Source organism: Dendrobates tinctorius, unplaced genomic scaffold (genome assembly GCF_039654945.1).
Source record: "Dendrobates tinctorius isolate UK_male_01 unplaced genomic scaffold, ASM3965494v1 ptg000035l, whole genome shotgun sequence".
Classification (NCBI taxonomy): domain Eukaryota; kingdom Metazoa; phylum Chordata; class Amphibia; order Anura; family Dendrobatidae; genus Dendrobates; species Dendrobates tinctorius.
The window spans coordinates 64817501-64833979 of NW_027361703.1; the positions used below are offsets into that span (position 1 = coordinate 64817501).

The 16479-nt window shown below is 55.8% G+C and overlaps 1 protein-coding gene across 2 annotated transcripts in view; it reads right to left on the reverse strand.

Moving 5' to 3' along the window:
• The window catches only part of BCAP29 (B cell receptor associated protein 29), a 140269-nt gene extending 128718 nt beyond the window's left edge, over positions 1 to 11551 (reverse strand). Inside the window, exon 1 of one of the 2 annotated variants that reach the window (XM_073573572.1) lies at positions 11420 to 11551. Coding sequence is in view for 1 of the 2 variants with exons in the window: in XM_073573570.1 (XP_073429671.1) it covers positions 11424 to 11485 (62 nt within the window). In the remaining variant the exon portion in view is untranslated. The remainder of the gene's footprint in view (positions 1 to 11419) is intronic. The other variant, XM_073573570.1, reaches the window with a different exon arrangement.
• Positions 11552 to 16479: the final 4928 nt, after the last annotated feature.

Sequence of the window (16479 nt, forward strand, 5' to 3'; positions counted from 1 at the left end):
CACACAGTGCAGTAGACCCCCCACACACACACACCATGCAGCAGACCCCCCCCACACACACACACCGGCACATTAGACCCCACACACACCGGCACACAGTGCAGCAGACCCCCCCACACACACAGGCACACAGTGCAGCAGACCCCCCCCCCACACACATACACACCGGCACACCGTGCAGCAGACCCCCCCCACACACACACACACACCGGCACAGTGCAACAGACCCCCACACACACACACCGCGGCAGATCCCCCCCCCACATACACACCGGCACACAGTGCAGCAGACCCCCCACACACACATGCAGCAGACCCCCCCCCACACACACACACACATCAGCACACGGTGCAGCAGACCCCCCCCTACACACACCGGCACACAGTGCAGTAGACCCCCCCACACACGCACCGGCACACAGTGCAGTAGACCCACACACACACACACACACACCGGCACACAATGCAGTAGACCCACACACACACACACACACACACACACAGGCACACTGTGCAATAGACCCCCCCCCACACACACCGGCACACAGTGCAGTAGACCCCCCAAACACACACAACGGCACACAGTGCAGTAGACCCCCCAAACACACACACACACCGGCACACAGTGCAGTAGACCCCCCCCCCACACACACACCGGCACACAGTGCAGTAGACCCCCCCACACACACACACACACACACACCGGCACACAGTGCAGTAGACCCCCCCACACACACACACACCGGCACAGAGTACAGTAGACCCCCCACACACACCGGCACAGAGTGCAGTAGACCCCCCCACACACACACACACACACACACACACACCGGCACACAGTGCAGTAGACCCCCCCCACACACACACCGGCACAGAGTGCAGTAGACCCCCCACACACACACACCGGCACAGAGTGCAGTAGACCCCCCCACACACACACACACACACACACACACCGGCACACAGTGCAGTAGACCCCCCCACACACACACACACCGGCACAGAGTACAGTAGACCCCCCACACACACACCGGCACAGAGTGCAGTAGACCCCCCCACACACACACACACACACACACACACACACACACCGGCACACAGTGCAGTAGACCCCCCCCACACACACACCGGCACACAGTGCAGTAGACCCCCCACACACACACACCGGCACACAGTGCAGTAGACCACACACACACACACCGGCACACAGTGCAGTAGACCCCCCCCCCACACACACACACACACACACCGGCACACAGTGCAGTAGACCCCCCACACACACACCGGCACACAGTGCAGTAGACCCCCCACACACACACCGGCACATTAGACCCCCCACACACACACTCCGGCACATTAGACCCCCCACACACACCGGCACACAGTGCAGCAGACCCCCCCCACACACACACACACCGGCACACAGTGCAGCAGACCCCCCCCACACACACACCTGCACACAGTGCAGCAGACCCCCCCCCCCCCCCACACACACACACACACACACACACACACACACACACACCGGCACACAGTGCAGCAGACCCCCCACACACACACACACACACCGGCACACAGTGCAGCAGACCCCCCCCCACACACACACACACCGGCACACAGTGCAGCAGACCCCCCCACACACACACACGGCACACAGTGCAGCAGACCCCCCCCCACACACACACACCGGCACACAGTGCAGTAGACCCCCCACACACACACACCAGCACACAGTGCAGTAGACCCCCCCCACACACACACACACCGGCACAGTAGACCCCCCACACACACACCGGCACACAGTGCAGTAGACCCCCCCACACAGTGCAGCAGACCCCCCCACACACACAGGCACACAGTGCAGCAGATCCCCCACACACACACACACACACCGGCACACAGTGCAGCAGACCCCCCCCCCCACACACCAGCACACAGTGCGGCAGATCCCCCCCCCACATACACACCGGCACACAGTGCAGCAGACCCCCCACACACACATGCAGCAGACCCCCCCCCCCCCACACACACACACACACACACACACATCAGCACACGGTGCAGCAGACACCCCCCACACACACACACCGGCACACAGTGCAGCAGACCCCACACACACAGGCACACAGTGCAGCAGACCACACACACACACACACCGGCACACAGTGCAGCAGACCCCCACACACACACCGGCACACAGTGCAGCAGACCCAACACACCAGCACACAGTGCAGTAGACCCCCCACACACACACCGGCACACAGTGCAGTAGACCCCCCCCCCCCAAACACACACACCGGCACACAGTGCAGTAGACCCCCCCCCACACACACACACACACACCGGCACACAGTGCAGTAGACCCCCACACACACACACACACACACCGGCACACAGTGCAGTAGACCCCCCCACACACACACACACACCGGCACACAGTGCAGTAGACCCCCCCACACACACACACACACCGGCACACAGTGCAGTAGACCCCCCCACACACACACACACACCGGCACACAGTGCAGTAGACCCCCCCACACACACACACCGGCACACAGTGCAGTAGACCCCCCCACACACACAGGCACACAGTGCAGTAGACCCCACACACACACACACCGGCACACAGTGCAGTAGACCCCACACACACCGGCACACAGTGCAGTAGACCACACACACACACCGGCACACAGTGCAGTAGACCCCACACACACACACAGTACAGTAGACCCCACACACACACACACACACCGGCACACAGTACAGTAGACCACACACACACACACCGGCACACAGTACAGTAGACCCCACACACACACACCGGCACACAGTACAGTAGACCACACACACACACACACACACACACACACCGGCACACAGTACAGTAGACCACACACACACACACCGGCACACAGTACAGTAGACCCCCACACACACACAGGAACACAGTGCAGTAGACCCCCCACACACACACACACTGGCACACAGTGCAGTAGACCCCCCCACACACACACACTGGCACACAGTGCAGTAGACCCCCCACACACACACACTGGCACACAGTGCAGTAGACCCCCCCCACACACACACACACTGGCACACAGTGCAGTAGACCCCCCCCACACACACACACACTGGCACACAGTGCAGTAGACCCCCCCCACACACACACTGGCACACAGTGCAGTAGACCCCCCCACACACACACACACACCAGCACACAGTGCAGTAGACCCACCCCCCCACACACACACCGGCACACAATGCAGTAGCCCCCCCACACACACACAGTGCAGCAGACCCCCCACACACACACACTGGCACACAGTGCAGTAGACCCCCCCCACACACACACACACACACAGACACACCGGCACACAATGCAGTAGCCCCCCACACACACACACACCGGCACACAGTGCAGCAGACCCCCCCCCACACACACACACAGTGCAGCAGACCCCCCCCCCCCCACACACACACACACACACCGGCACACAGTGCAGCAGACCCCCCCACACACACACACCGGCACACAATGCAGTAGCCCCCCCACACACACACACCGGCACACAGTGCAGCAGACCCCCCACACACACACACAGGCACACAGTGCAGTAGACCCACCCCCACACACACACACACAGACACACCGGCACACAATGCAGTAGCCCCCCACACACACACACACCGGCACACAGTGCAGCAGACCCCCCCACACACACACACACACACAGTGCAGCAGACCCCCCCCCACACACACACACACACACACACACCGGCACACAGTGCAGCAGACCCCCCCACACACACACACAGGCCACACAGTGCAGCAGACCCCCCACACACACACACAGGCCACACAGTGCAGCAGACCCCCCACACACACACACAGGCCACACAGTGCAGCAGACCCCCCCCCACACACACAGGCCACACAGTGCAGCAGACCCCCCCACACACACACACACAGGCCACACAGTGCAGCAGACCCCCCCACACACACACACACAGGCCACACAGTGCAGCAGACCCCACACACACTCACAGGCACACAGTGCAGCAGACCCCACACACACTCACAGGCACACAGTGCAGCAGACCCCACACACACTCACAGGCACACAGTGCAGCAGACCCCACACACACTCACAGGCACACAGTGCAGCAGACCCCACACACACTCACAGGCACAGTGCAGCAGACCCCACACACACACACAGGCACAGTGCAGCAGACCCCACACACACACACACACAGGCACACAGTGCAGCAGACCCCACACACACACAGGCACACAGTGCAGCAGACCCCACACACACCGACACACAGTGCAGCAGACCCCACACACACCGGCACACAGTGCAGTAGACCCCACACACACACACACACACACACCGGCACACAGTGCAGCAGACCCCCACACACACACCGGCACACAGTGCAGTAGACCCCCACACACACACACAGGCACACAGTGCAGTAGACCCCCCCCCCACACACACACACACACACACAGGCACACAATGCAGTAGACCCCCCCACACACACACCGGCACATTAGACCCCCCACACACACCGGCACACAGTGCAGCAGACCCCCCACACACACACACACACACACACCGGCACACAGTGCAGCAGACCCCCCCCACACACACACACACACACACACCGGCACACAGTGCAGCAGACCCCCCCCACACACACACACACACACACACACACACACACACACACACCGGCACACAGTGCAGCAGACCCCACACACACACACACCGGCACACAGTGCAGCAGAGACCCCACACACACACACCGGCACACAGTGCAGCAGACCCCCCCCACACACACACACACACACCGGCACACAGTGCAGCAGACCCCCCACACACACACACACACCGGCACACAGTGCAGCAGACCCCCCCCCCCCCACACACACACACACACACCGGCACACAGTGCAGCAGACCCCCCCCCCCCACACACACACACACACACCGGCACACAGTGCAGCAGACCCCCCCCCCCACACACACACACCGGCACACAGTGCAGCAGACCCCCCCCCCCACACACACACACCGGCACACAGTGCAGCAGACCCCCCCACACACACACCGGCACACAGTGCAGCAGACCCCACACACACACACAGGCACACAGTGCAGTAGACCCCCCCCCCCCACACACAGGCACACAGTGCAGTAGACCCCCCACACACACACACACAGGCACACAGTGTAGTAGACCCCCCACACACACACACAGGCACAGAGTGCAGTAGACCCCCCCACACACACACACACACACCGGCACACAGTGCAGTAGACCCCCCCACACACACACACACCGGCACACAGTGCAGTAGACCCCCCCCACACACACACAGGCACAGAGTGCAGTAGACCCCCCCACACACACACACACCGGCACAGAGTGCAGTAGACCCCCCACACACACACACACCGGCACACAGCGCAGTAGACCCCCCCACACACACCGGCACACAGCGCAGTAGACCCCCCACACACACACACCGGCACACAGCGCAGTAGACCCACACACACACACCGGCACACAGCGCAGTAGACCCCCCCAAACACACACCGGCACACAGCGCAGTAGACCCACACACACACACCGGCACACAGCGCAGTAGACCCCCCTCCCCACACACACAGGCACACAGTGCAGTAGACCCCACCCCACACAAACACATCGGCAAACAGCGCAGTAGACCCCCTCACACACCGGCACACAGCGCAGTAGACCCCACCCCACACACACAGGCACACAGTGCAGTAGACCCCACCCCCCACACACAGGCACACAGTGCAGTAGACCCCACCCCACACACACACAGGCACACAGTGCAGTAGACCCCACCCCACACACACAGGCACACAGTGCAGTAGACCCCACCCCACACACACAGGCACACAGTGCAGTAGACCCCACCCCACACACACAGGCACACAGTGCAGTAGACCCCACACACACAGGCACACAGTGCAGTAGACCCCACCCCACACACACAGGCACACAGTGCAGTAGACCCCACCCCACACACACAGGCACACAGTGCAGTAGACCCCACACACACACACACCTGCACACAGTGCAGTAGACCCCACACACACACACACCTGCACACAGTGCAGTAGACCCCACACACACACACACACACCTGCACACAGTGCAGTAGAACCCACACACACACACACACCGGCACACAGTGCAGTAGACCCCACACACACACACACACCGGCACACAGTGCAGTAGACCCCACACACACACACACACACCGGCACACAGTGCAGTAGACCACACACACCTGCACACAGTGCAGTAGACCCCACACACACACACACACACCGGCACACAGTGCAGTAGACCCCACACACACACACACACCGGCACACAGTGCAGCAGACCCCACACACACACACACAGTGCAGCAGACCCCACACACACACACACAGTGCAGCAGACCCCACACACACACACAGTGCAGCAGACCCCACACACACACCGGCACACAGTGCAGCAGACCCCCCCCACACACACACCGGCACACAGTGCAGCAGACCCCCCCCCACACACACACCGGCACACAGTGCAGCAGACCCCACACACACACACACACCGGCACACAGTGCAGCAGACCCCCCGCACACACACACACACCGGCACACAGTGCAGCAGACCCCCCCCACACACACACAGGCACACAGTGCAGCAGACCCCCCACACACAAACGCACCGGCACACAGTGCAGCAGACCCCCCCCCACACACACACACACACACACCGGCACACAGCGCAGTAGACCCCCCTCCCCACACACCGGCACACAGCGCAGTAGACCCCCCTCCCCACACACCGGCACACAGCGCAGTAGACCCCCCTCCCCACACACCGGCACACAGCGCAGTAGACCCCCCATCCCACACACCGGCACACAGCGCAGTAGACCCCCCTCCCCACACACCGGCACACAGCGCAGTAGACCCCCCCCCCACACACCGGCACACAGCGCAGTAGACCCCCCTCCCCACACACCGACACACAGCGCAGTAGACCCCCCCCCACACACCGACACACAGCGCAGTAGACCCCCCCACACACACCGGCACACAGTGCAGTAGACCCCACCACACACACCGGCACACAGTGCAGTAGACCCCACCCCAGACACACAGCTCAGTAGACCCCCCACACACACACACACACACACCGGCACACAGTGCAGTAGACCCCACACACACACCGGCACACAGTGCAGTAGACCCCACACACACACACACACACACCGGCACACAGTGCAGTAGACCCCACACACACACACACACACACACACACACACCGGCACACAGTGCAGTAGACCCCACACACACACCGGCACACAGTGCAGTAGACCCCACACACACACACACACACACACACCGGCACACAGTACAGTAGACCCCACACACACACACACACACCGGCACACAGTACAGTAGACCCCACACACACACACACACACCGGCACACAGTACAGTAGACCCCACACACACACACACACCGGCACACAGTACAGTAGACCCCACACACACACACACCGGCACACAGTACAGTAGACCCCACACACACACACACACCGGCACACAGTACAGTAGACCCCACACACACACACACACACCGGCACACAGTACAGTAGACCCCACACACACACACACACACACCGGCACACAGTACAGTAGACCCCACACACACACACCGGCACACAGTACATTAGACCCCACAGGCACACACCGGCACACAGTACAGTAGACCCCACAGGCACACAGTGCAGTAGATCCCTACACACATACATACACAGAGTGCAGTAGACCCCCCACACACACCAGCACACAGTGCAGTAGACACACACAGTGTAGTAGACCCCCCTACACACACCGGCACACAGTGTAGTACACCCCCCTACACACACCGGCACACAGTGTAGTAGACCCCCCTACACACACCGGCACACAGTGTAGTAGATCCCTATACACAAATACATAAACACACAGAGTGACACATTAGACCCCCCACACACACCAGCACACAGTGTAGTAGACCCCTTACACACACAGGCACAGAGTGCAGTAGACCCCACCCCACACACACAGGCACACAGTGCAGTAGACCCCACCCCAAACACACAGGCACACAGTGCAGTAGACCCCACCCCACACACAAAGGCACACAGTGCAGTAGACCCCACACACACACACCGGCACACAGTACAGTAGACCCCACACACACACACCGGCACACAGTACAGTAGACCCCACAGGCACACACCGGCACACAGTACAGTAGACCCCACAGGCACACAGTGCAGTAGATCCCTACACACATACATACACAGAGTGCAGTAGACCCCCCACACACACCAGCACACAGTGCAGTAGACACACACACACACCGGCACACAGTACAGTAGACCGCACCCCACACACACACCGGCACACAGTGCAGTAGACCCCACACACACACACACCGGCACACAGTGCAGTAGACCCCACACACACACACACCGGCACACACACACACAGTGCAGTAGACCCCACACACACACACATACACAGTGCAGTAGACCCCACACACACACACCGGCACACAGTGCAGTAGACCACACACACACACACACACACACACACACACACACCGGCACACAGTACAGTAGACCCCACACACACACACACACCGGCACACAGTGCAGTAGACCCCACCCACACACACACACACACCGGCACACAGTACAGTAGACCCCACACACACACACACACACACCGGCACACAGTACAGTAGACCCCACACACACACACACCGGCACACAGTACAGTAGACCCCACACACACACACCGGCACACAGTACAGTAGACCCCACACACACACACCGGCACACAGTACAGTAGACCCCACACAGACAGTACAGTAGACCCCACACACACAGTACAGTAGACCCCACACACACAGTACAGTAGACCCCACACACACAGTACAGTAGACCCCACACACACAGTACAGTAGACCCCACACACACAGTACAGTAGACCCCACACACACAGTACAGTAGACCCCACACACAGTACAGTAGACCCCACACACACACAGTACAGTAGACCCCACACACACACAGTACAGTAGACCCCACACACACACAGTACAGTAGACCCCACACACACACAGTACAGTAGACCCCACACACACACAGTACAGTAGACCCCACACACACACAGTACAGTAGACCCCACACACACACAGTACAGTAGACCCCACACACACACAGTACAGTAGACCCCACACACACAGTACAGTAGACCCCACACACACACACAGTACAGTAGACCCCACACACACACAGTACAGTAGACCCCACACACACACAGTACAGTAGACCCCACACACACACACAGTACAGTAGACCCCACACACACACACAGTACAGTAGACCCCACACACACACACAGTACAGTAGACCCCACACACACACACAGTACAGTAGACCCCACACACACACAGTACAGTAGACCCCACACACACACACAGTACAGTAGACCCCACAGGCACACACACAGTACAGTAGACCCCACAGGCACACACCGGCACACAGTACAGTAGACCCCACAGGCACACAGTGCAGTAGATCCCTACACACATACATACACAGAGTGCAGTAGACCCCCCCCACACACACACACCAGCACACAGTGCAGTAGACACACACAGTGTAGTAGACCCCCCTACACACACCGGCACACAGTGTAGTAGACCCCCCTACACACACCGGCACACAGTGTAGTAGACCCCCCTACACACACCGGCACACAGTGTAGTAGACCCCCCTACACACACCGGCACACAGTGTAGTAGACCCCCCTACACACACCGGCACACAGTGTAGTAGACCCCCCTACACACACCGGCACACAGTGTAGTAGACCCCCCTACACACACCGGCACACAGTGTAGTAGACCCCCCTACACACACCGGCACACAGTGCAGTAGACCCCACACACACACACACCGGCACACAGTGCAGTAGACCCCACACACACACACACCGGCACACAGTGCAGTAGACCCCACACACACACACACACACACACAGTGCAGTAGACCCCACACACACACACACACACACAGTGCAGTAGACCCCACACACACACACACACACACAGTGCAGTAGACCCCACACACACACACACACACACACACACACACAGTGCAGTAGACCCCCACACACACACACACCGGCACACAGTGCAGTAGACCCCCCACACACACACACTAGCACACAGTGCAGTAGACACACAGTGTAGTAGACCCCCCTACACACACCGGCACAGAGTGCAGTAGACCCCCCTACACACACAGTGCAGTAGATCCCTACACACAAATACATAAACACACAGAGTGACACATTAGACCCCCCACACACACCAGCACACAGTGCAGTAGACACACACAGTGTAGTAGACCCCTTACACACACAGGCACACAGTGCAGTAGACCCCACACACACACACACACACCGGCACACAGTGCAGTAGACCCCACACACACACACACTAGCACACAGTGCAGTAGACACACACAGTGTAGTAGACCCCCCTACACACACTGGCACACAGTGTAGTAGACCCCCCTACACACACAGTGCAGTAGATCCCTACACACAAATACATAAACACACAGAGTGACACATTAGACCCCCCACACACACCAGCACACAGTGCAGTAGACACACACAGTGTAGTAGACCCCTTACACACACAGGCACACAGTGCAGTAGACCCCACACACACACACACACCGGCACACAGTGCAGTAGACCCCACACACACACTAGCACACAGTGCAGTAGACACACACAGTGTAGTAGACCCCCCTACACACACTGGCACACAGTGTAGTAGACCCCCCTACACACACAGTGCAGTAGATCCCTACACACAAATACATAAACACACAGAGTGACACATTAGACCCCCCACACACACCAGCACACAGTGCAGTAGACACACACAGTGTAGCAGACCCCTTACACACACCGGCACACTGCGCAGTACCCATACCCACACACACTGTACAGCAGACATCCGGCCCCCACAGACACACTGTGCAGTTCAGGCGCTGCTGCAGGTGAATGCAGACAACCCTGGGCTCACGTCCGTCTGCAGACGGCACACTTCACATTATTGGGCGGCACATTAGTATTAGTAATTCACTGTGTACAGACAGCAGCACCTGCCGACACTGACATTCCACAGCCAGTTCCTGTCAGGACACAGCGCCATGCCACTGTACAGCTCTGCGGGAAGCGCTCCGTGTGTACATGGCGCCATCACTCAGCCCCAGAAAGCCGCATAACTCACCCACCGCTGCCTCACACAATTCTGCCAAGCGCGCTGGAGCAGGAAGGAGGAGGAGGGGTCTCTCATACTTTACGGAAGTCTCATCCTCGGCAGCCATGATTGTCAAGGGTACAGCGCTGCCTCAAAGCCCTGACTAATGGAGCTAGGAGCCCGCGGTCACTCTCACTGACGTCTGAGGACTCTGCACATAGTGCGGCTGACACTGGGACAGGAGGGCATAGCATCATGAGGGGAGTTCTGATCTCCCGCCATGGAGATAGGACTTTATCAATTCTCATCCACGTGCAATGGATCTTTTTTTTTTGCACTAAATTTAGTAGGGCAAATTATTACACAAGAGTTCACAAGTTCACATGTCTGCTGTGACTTCTCTGTTGATTTTTGTTTGCAAGGTCCTTGGATTTGTGGTGGATTCTGTGGAAGAGCACACGGGAACAGTCACATCCGCAATGTTCAGTCAAAACTGGCCAGATGGCCAATATGGTGGCCTGAGCCCGGCCTTCTAGATGTTGGACACTACTAGGACAACCCCTTCTTGATGTAAATGTTTGGCTCCGGTAAGATAAAGACTATATTCCCCTCCCGTGGCGGCGCTGTTCCCCCGGTATCGGTACTCATAGTCCGGGGTGTTATGATTGGGTCACCGAGGAGGAGAGCAAGCCCAAGTTAAGCCACAGAAAACCAGAGAGGTTGGTAACTAAGCGGACTGCAGACCACTGATCCTATCCACACAACTAGCAGTAGCCGTGGAGCATGCCTACGATGATGCTAGATGCCTCGACACAGCCGGAGAGCTAACTAAGCCTAAGGCCTGTTTCACACATCAGTTTTTTCAGTCAGTTAAAATCCGCTAAAATAGCGGACAATGGATCCGTTCCTGTACTGACCACAACGTTTGCCACCGGACCGTTGTTTTAACGGATTCGGCGAAGGAAGAATTTTAAAGGAACCGCTGCCTGGGGTGGGGGAGAGAGAGAGAATGCGGATCCGGCCGGGGAAAAAAACGTTTCATTGTCCGTCCTGTCCACTCAGCAGACAGCAAAATCTTGGCGGATCCGTAAAAAAAGGATCGAACGGATGACCATCCGTCAAGAGCTGCCGTTAATACAAGTCAATGGGGGAAAAAAAGGATCCACCAAGAAAAATGGCGGATCCGTTTTTTTTTTTTGCAAAACGGCGGATTTTGACTGATGGGGAAAAACGGATGTGTGAAACAGGCCTAAGGCAAGAAAGGTGAGATCTAAACTGCCCCAGAGCAGATCCCAAAGGAATAGATAGCCCCCAAACATACATTGTCGGTGAGACAAGATGAAACCACAAACGCAGGTAGGAAAATAGACTGAGCAAATGATGGAGCCCACACTGACTAGATAGGAAAGGAAAGACGCTGTCTGCAATCACGCAAAAAACCCTGAAAAAAAGTCCAATACGTCTGATGCAAAAAATACTGAAGTTGCATGACTTCGCCTACTATATCAGCACTCTGGTATATTCTGAAAGCAGAGCAAAACGAGGCCAATCTAATAAGGGACAAAAACAAACTGGCACAAGCAATAACATATGGATGGTGATTCAGCACAGCCCCAGCCAGAGCTGGCTGACCCACACAAAGCTGAAATAGACAAAATCAGATCAAATTTAAACAGAATAGAAAATGAACACTTAGCTGAACATGCAAGGACTGAGCTGGAAACAAAGACCTCACTCGGCAGGAAGAAAATTACCAGCAGGGATAGAGGGAGTCGGCTGTCTTAAATCCCAGTCAGAAACCCCAGATCTCCAATCGTCATCCTCATTATCAGGTGGCAAACTTCTGTCAATCAGATCAGCTCCATTACCTCCAGTAACCACCAGAGGGAGCCCAGAAAGAGAACTCGCAACCCCTCTGTCAATTTGACCAGCTCCACTACCTTCAGTAGTAACCAGAGGTAGGCCAGAAAGTGAATTCACAACATCGGGGGCTCTTGTGTGGTTCTTATGACACATGATGCCCGGCGCCCAATCAGTGCCGTCGTCACTGTCCCCGCATTCGCACAAACTGAACGTGAAGAGGTGGTCCGGGCTGCAGCCGATCTCTGACCTCTTCATGTTCAGTTCATGTGAAGACGGGGACAGTAACGTCAGCTCTGATTTGGCGCCGGCTCACGTGTCATAAGAACCGCATAAGAGCCCTGGGATGGCGGAGAGTATAGGCTTTATTATTTTATCGGGGCTGAACATTTAAGTCACGAAGGGGTTTTCCTAGACGTGGACAACCCCTTTAAAGTGTTTGTCTCACCTCATTAACCCCTTACAGACGTAAGGTGTGCAGTTATGTCATATGCTGACACCCTGACTTTCATGCAGGCTCAGAAACTGAGTCTGCATATTTCCCAGCAGATATTCAGCCATCATGGAGCAGAGCTTGGCCTATGGCTGTTAACCTGTTAAATGCTTCTGCCAGCCTTTGACAGTGGCACTTACATCGTGTCGGCGGGGGTCGTGTTCATTGACCCTGGATGGACTGCTCTGCTGAAGACCATTGTGCCTGTCATGATGGCACTAATGTGAACTTTGATATTGCTGTATATAACACAAGTGAACGGACGGTTGCATGTGTAAGTGCATGCTTAAACAGTGAATTTTTCACCTAGCCAAAATCTCGATCTGCGCAGGCGTTGAATTTGGCACCATTTTATTGAAGTCCTGCACACAGGATGCCAACTCACACTGCGCACATGCCACCCACACGATTGTGGCTGTGGCGTGGAATTTTAAAGGGAGACGGGTCACTGAATAATCAATGACCTATACAAGAAGCAGAAAAGCTGGTGGGGGGTTAAGAACCAACAGAAGACCCTGCCCCCACATCCCACCCTGAAGCACACAAGACATAATTTTATGAAAACTTCACAAGGTGAGTATTCATCAGTCACTGAGCGGATCCCTTTACATCAGGTATCAGATTGAACAGCATCCCAGCGCCATTATGGCCATGCCTTTAGGTTACAGGGCTAGATACTACTGACAGGTTCTCTTTAAGAGGCGATCAAAACATCATATTTACCCCTAAATGGTATCATTAAAAACATTGACTCAGAGCGCAAAAAATGAGCCCTCACTGTTATGATGAGTCACCGAAGGAGGAAAAAACAAAATACCAGCTAAGTCCAGAAAAACCAGAGAGGTTGGCAGCTATCGGATTGCAGACCCCTGAACCTATCCACAACAACTAGCAGTAGCCGTGGGGGGTTCCTACGGTGCCCTAGACCCCTCAATCACAGCCGGAAAACTACATAGCCTAAAGACAGAAAGGGGAAAAACTAAACTGCCCCAGAGCAGACCCCAAAGCAATAGGCAGCCCCCAACATATAATGACGGTGAAGCAAGATGAAAACACTAACACAGATAGAAAGATAGGTTGAGCAAATGATGGGGCCCAAGCTAACTACATAGGACAGGATAGGAAAGCTGCTGTCTGCCATCCGCAAAAACCCTATCAAAATGAGCCAACCGACTGATAGGAAAAACAGGCCCTGAAGTCGCTAGGCTTCAAAAGACTATATCAGCACTCAGGTATATTCTGAAGACAGAGCAAAACATCAACAAATCAGAGACAAAAATGGAATTCAGCTCACCCCCCGGCCGGGGATGGCAGAACTCCCAAAAAACAAGGCAAAACAAAAACAAAACTGAAGAGTACAAAGCAGAGCAGAAAAACTTAGCTTTGAGATGCAGGAATCAGACTGGTCTCCAAGAATCCAGCAGGAAAATCACCAGCCAGGAAGAAGGGCGTCGGCAGCCTTATATCCAGTCCTCAATTCCAGCCACCTAGTCATCATCTAGCTGCCCAGGTGTTTGGTAATCAGTCTCACTACCTTCCTTCACTAGAGGAGGGAGTTCATCAGACCTCAATGGTGAAGGGAAAAATGAACTCACAACAGTACCTCCCCCTTGAGGAGGGGTCACCGAACCCTCATCCATGCCACCAGGGCGATCCGGGTGAGCCCGATGAAAGGCACGCACCAATCTTTCGGCATGAATATCAGAGGCAGAGACCCAGGAATTATCCTCCTGACCATAACCCTTCCACTTAACCAAATACTGGAGTCTCCATCTAGCCAGACGGGAATCCAGTATCTTCTCTACCTCATATTCCATGTTACCATCAGCCAATATAGGGTCAGGAGGTGCCACCACAGGAACTACTGGTTCAACAAACCTCTTCAACAAGGACTTATGAAACACATTATGAATTTTAAATGTGACAGGAAGAGCCAACCGAAAAGAGACTGGATTAATAATCTCCAAAATCTTGTAAGGTCCAATAAATCTAGGCTTAAACTTAGGAGAAGCCACCTTCATAGCGATATTTTTTGATGACAACCAAACCATATCACCCACCTTAAACTGGGGACCAACAGTCCTACGCCGGTTGGAAAACCGCTGGGCCTTTTCCTGGGAGAGAGACAACTTATCCACTACTTGGTCCCAGATCTGGTGCATTCTCTCCACCACAGTGTCAACACCTGGGCAGGCAGAAGGCTCCACCTGCCCTGAAGAAAATCGAGGGTGAAAACCAAAGTTACAAAAAAAAGGTGACATCAAAGTGGCAGAACTAGCTCTATTATTTAAAGCAAATTCGGCCAAGGGCAAAAATGAAACCCAATCATCCTGATCGGCAGAAATAAAACATCTCAAATGCGACTCCAAAGTCTGGTTTGTTCTCTCCGTCTGCCCATTGGTCTGAGGGTGAAACGCAGAGGAGAAGGACAACTGAATTCCCAGCTTGGAACAGAAAGTCCTCCAAAATCTAGACACAAACTGAACTCCTCTGTCAGATACAATGTTCTCAGGAATCCCGTGCAAGCGAACCACTTGTTGCAAAAACAAGGGCACCAACTCAGAGGAAGATCGCAACTTAGGGAGTGGTACAAGATGGACCATCTTAGAGAATCTATCACAAATCACCCAAATAACAGTCATTCTCTGAGAGACAGGCCTATCAGAGATAAAATCCATTGAAATATGGGTCCATGGCCTCCTGGGCACCGGCAAAGGCATCAACAAGCCACTAGAGA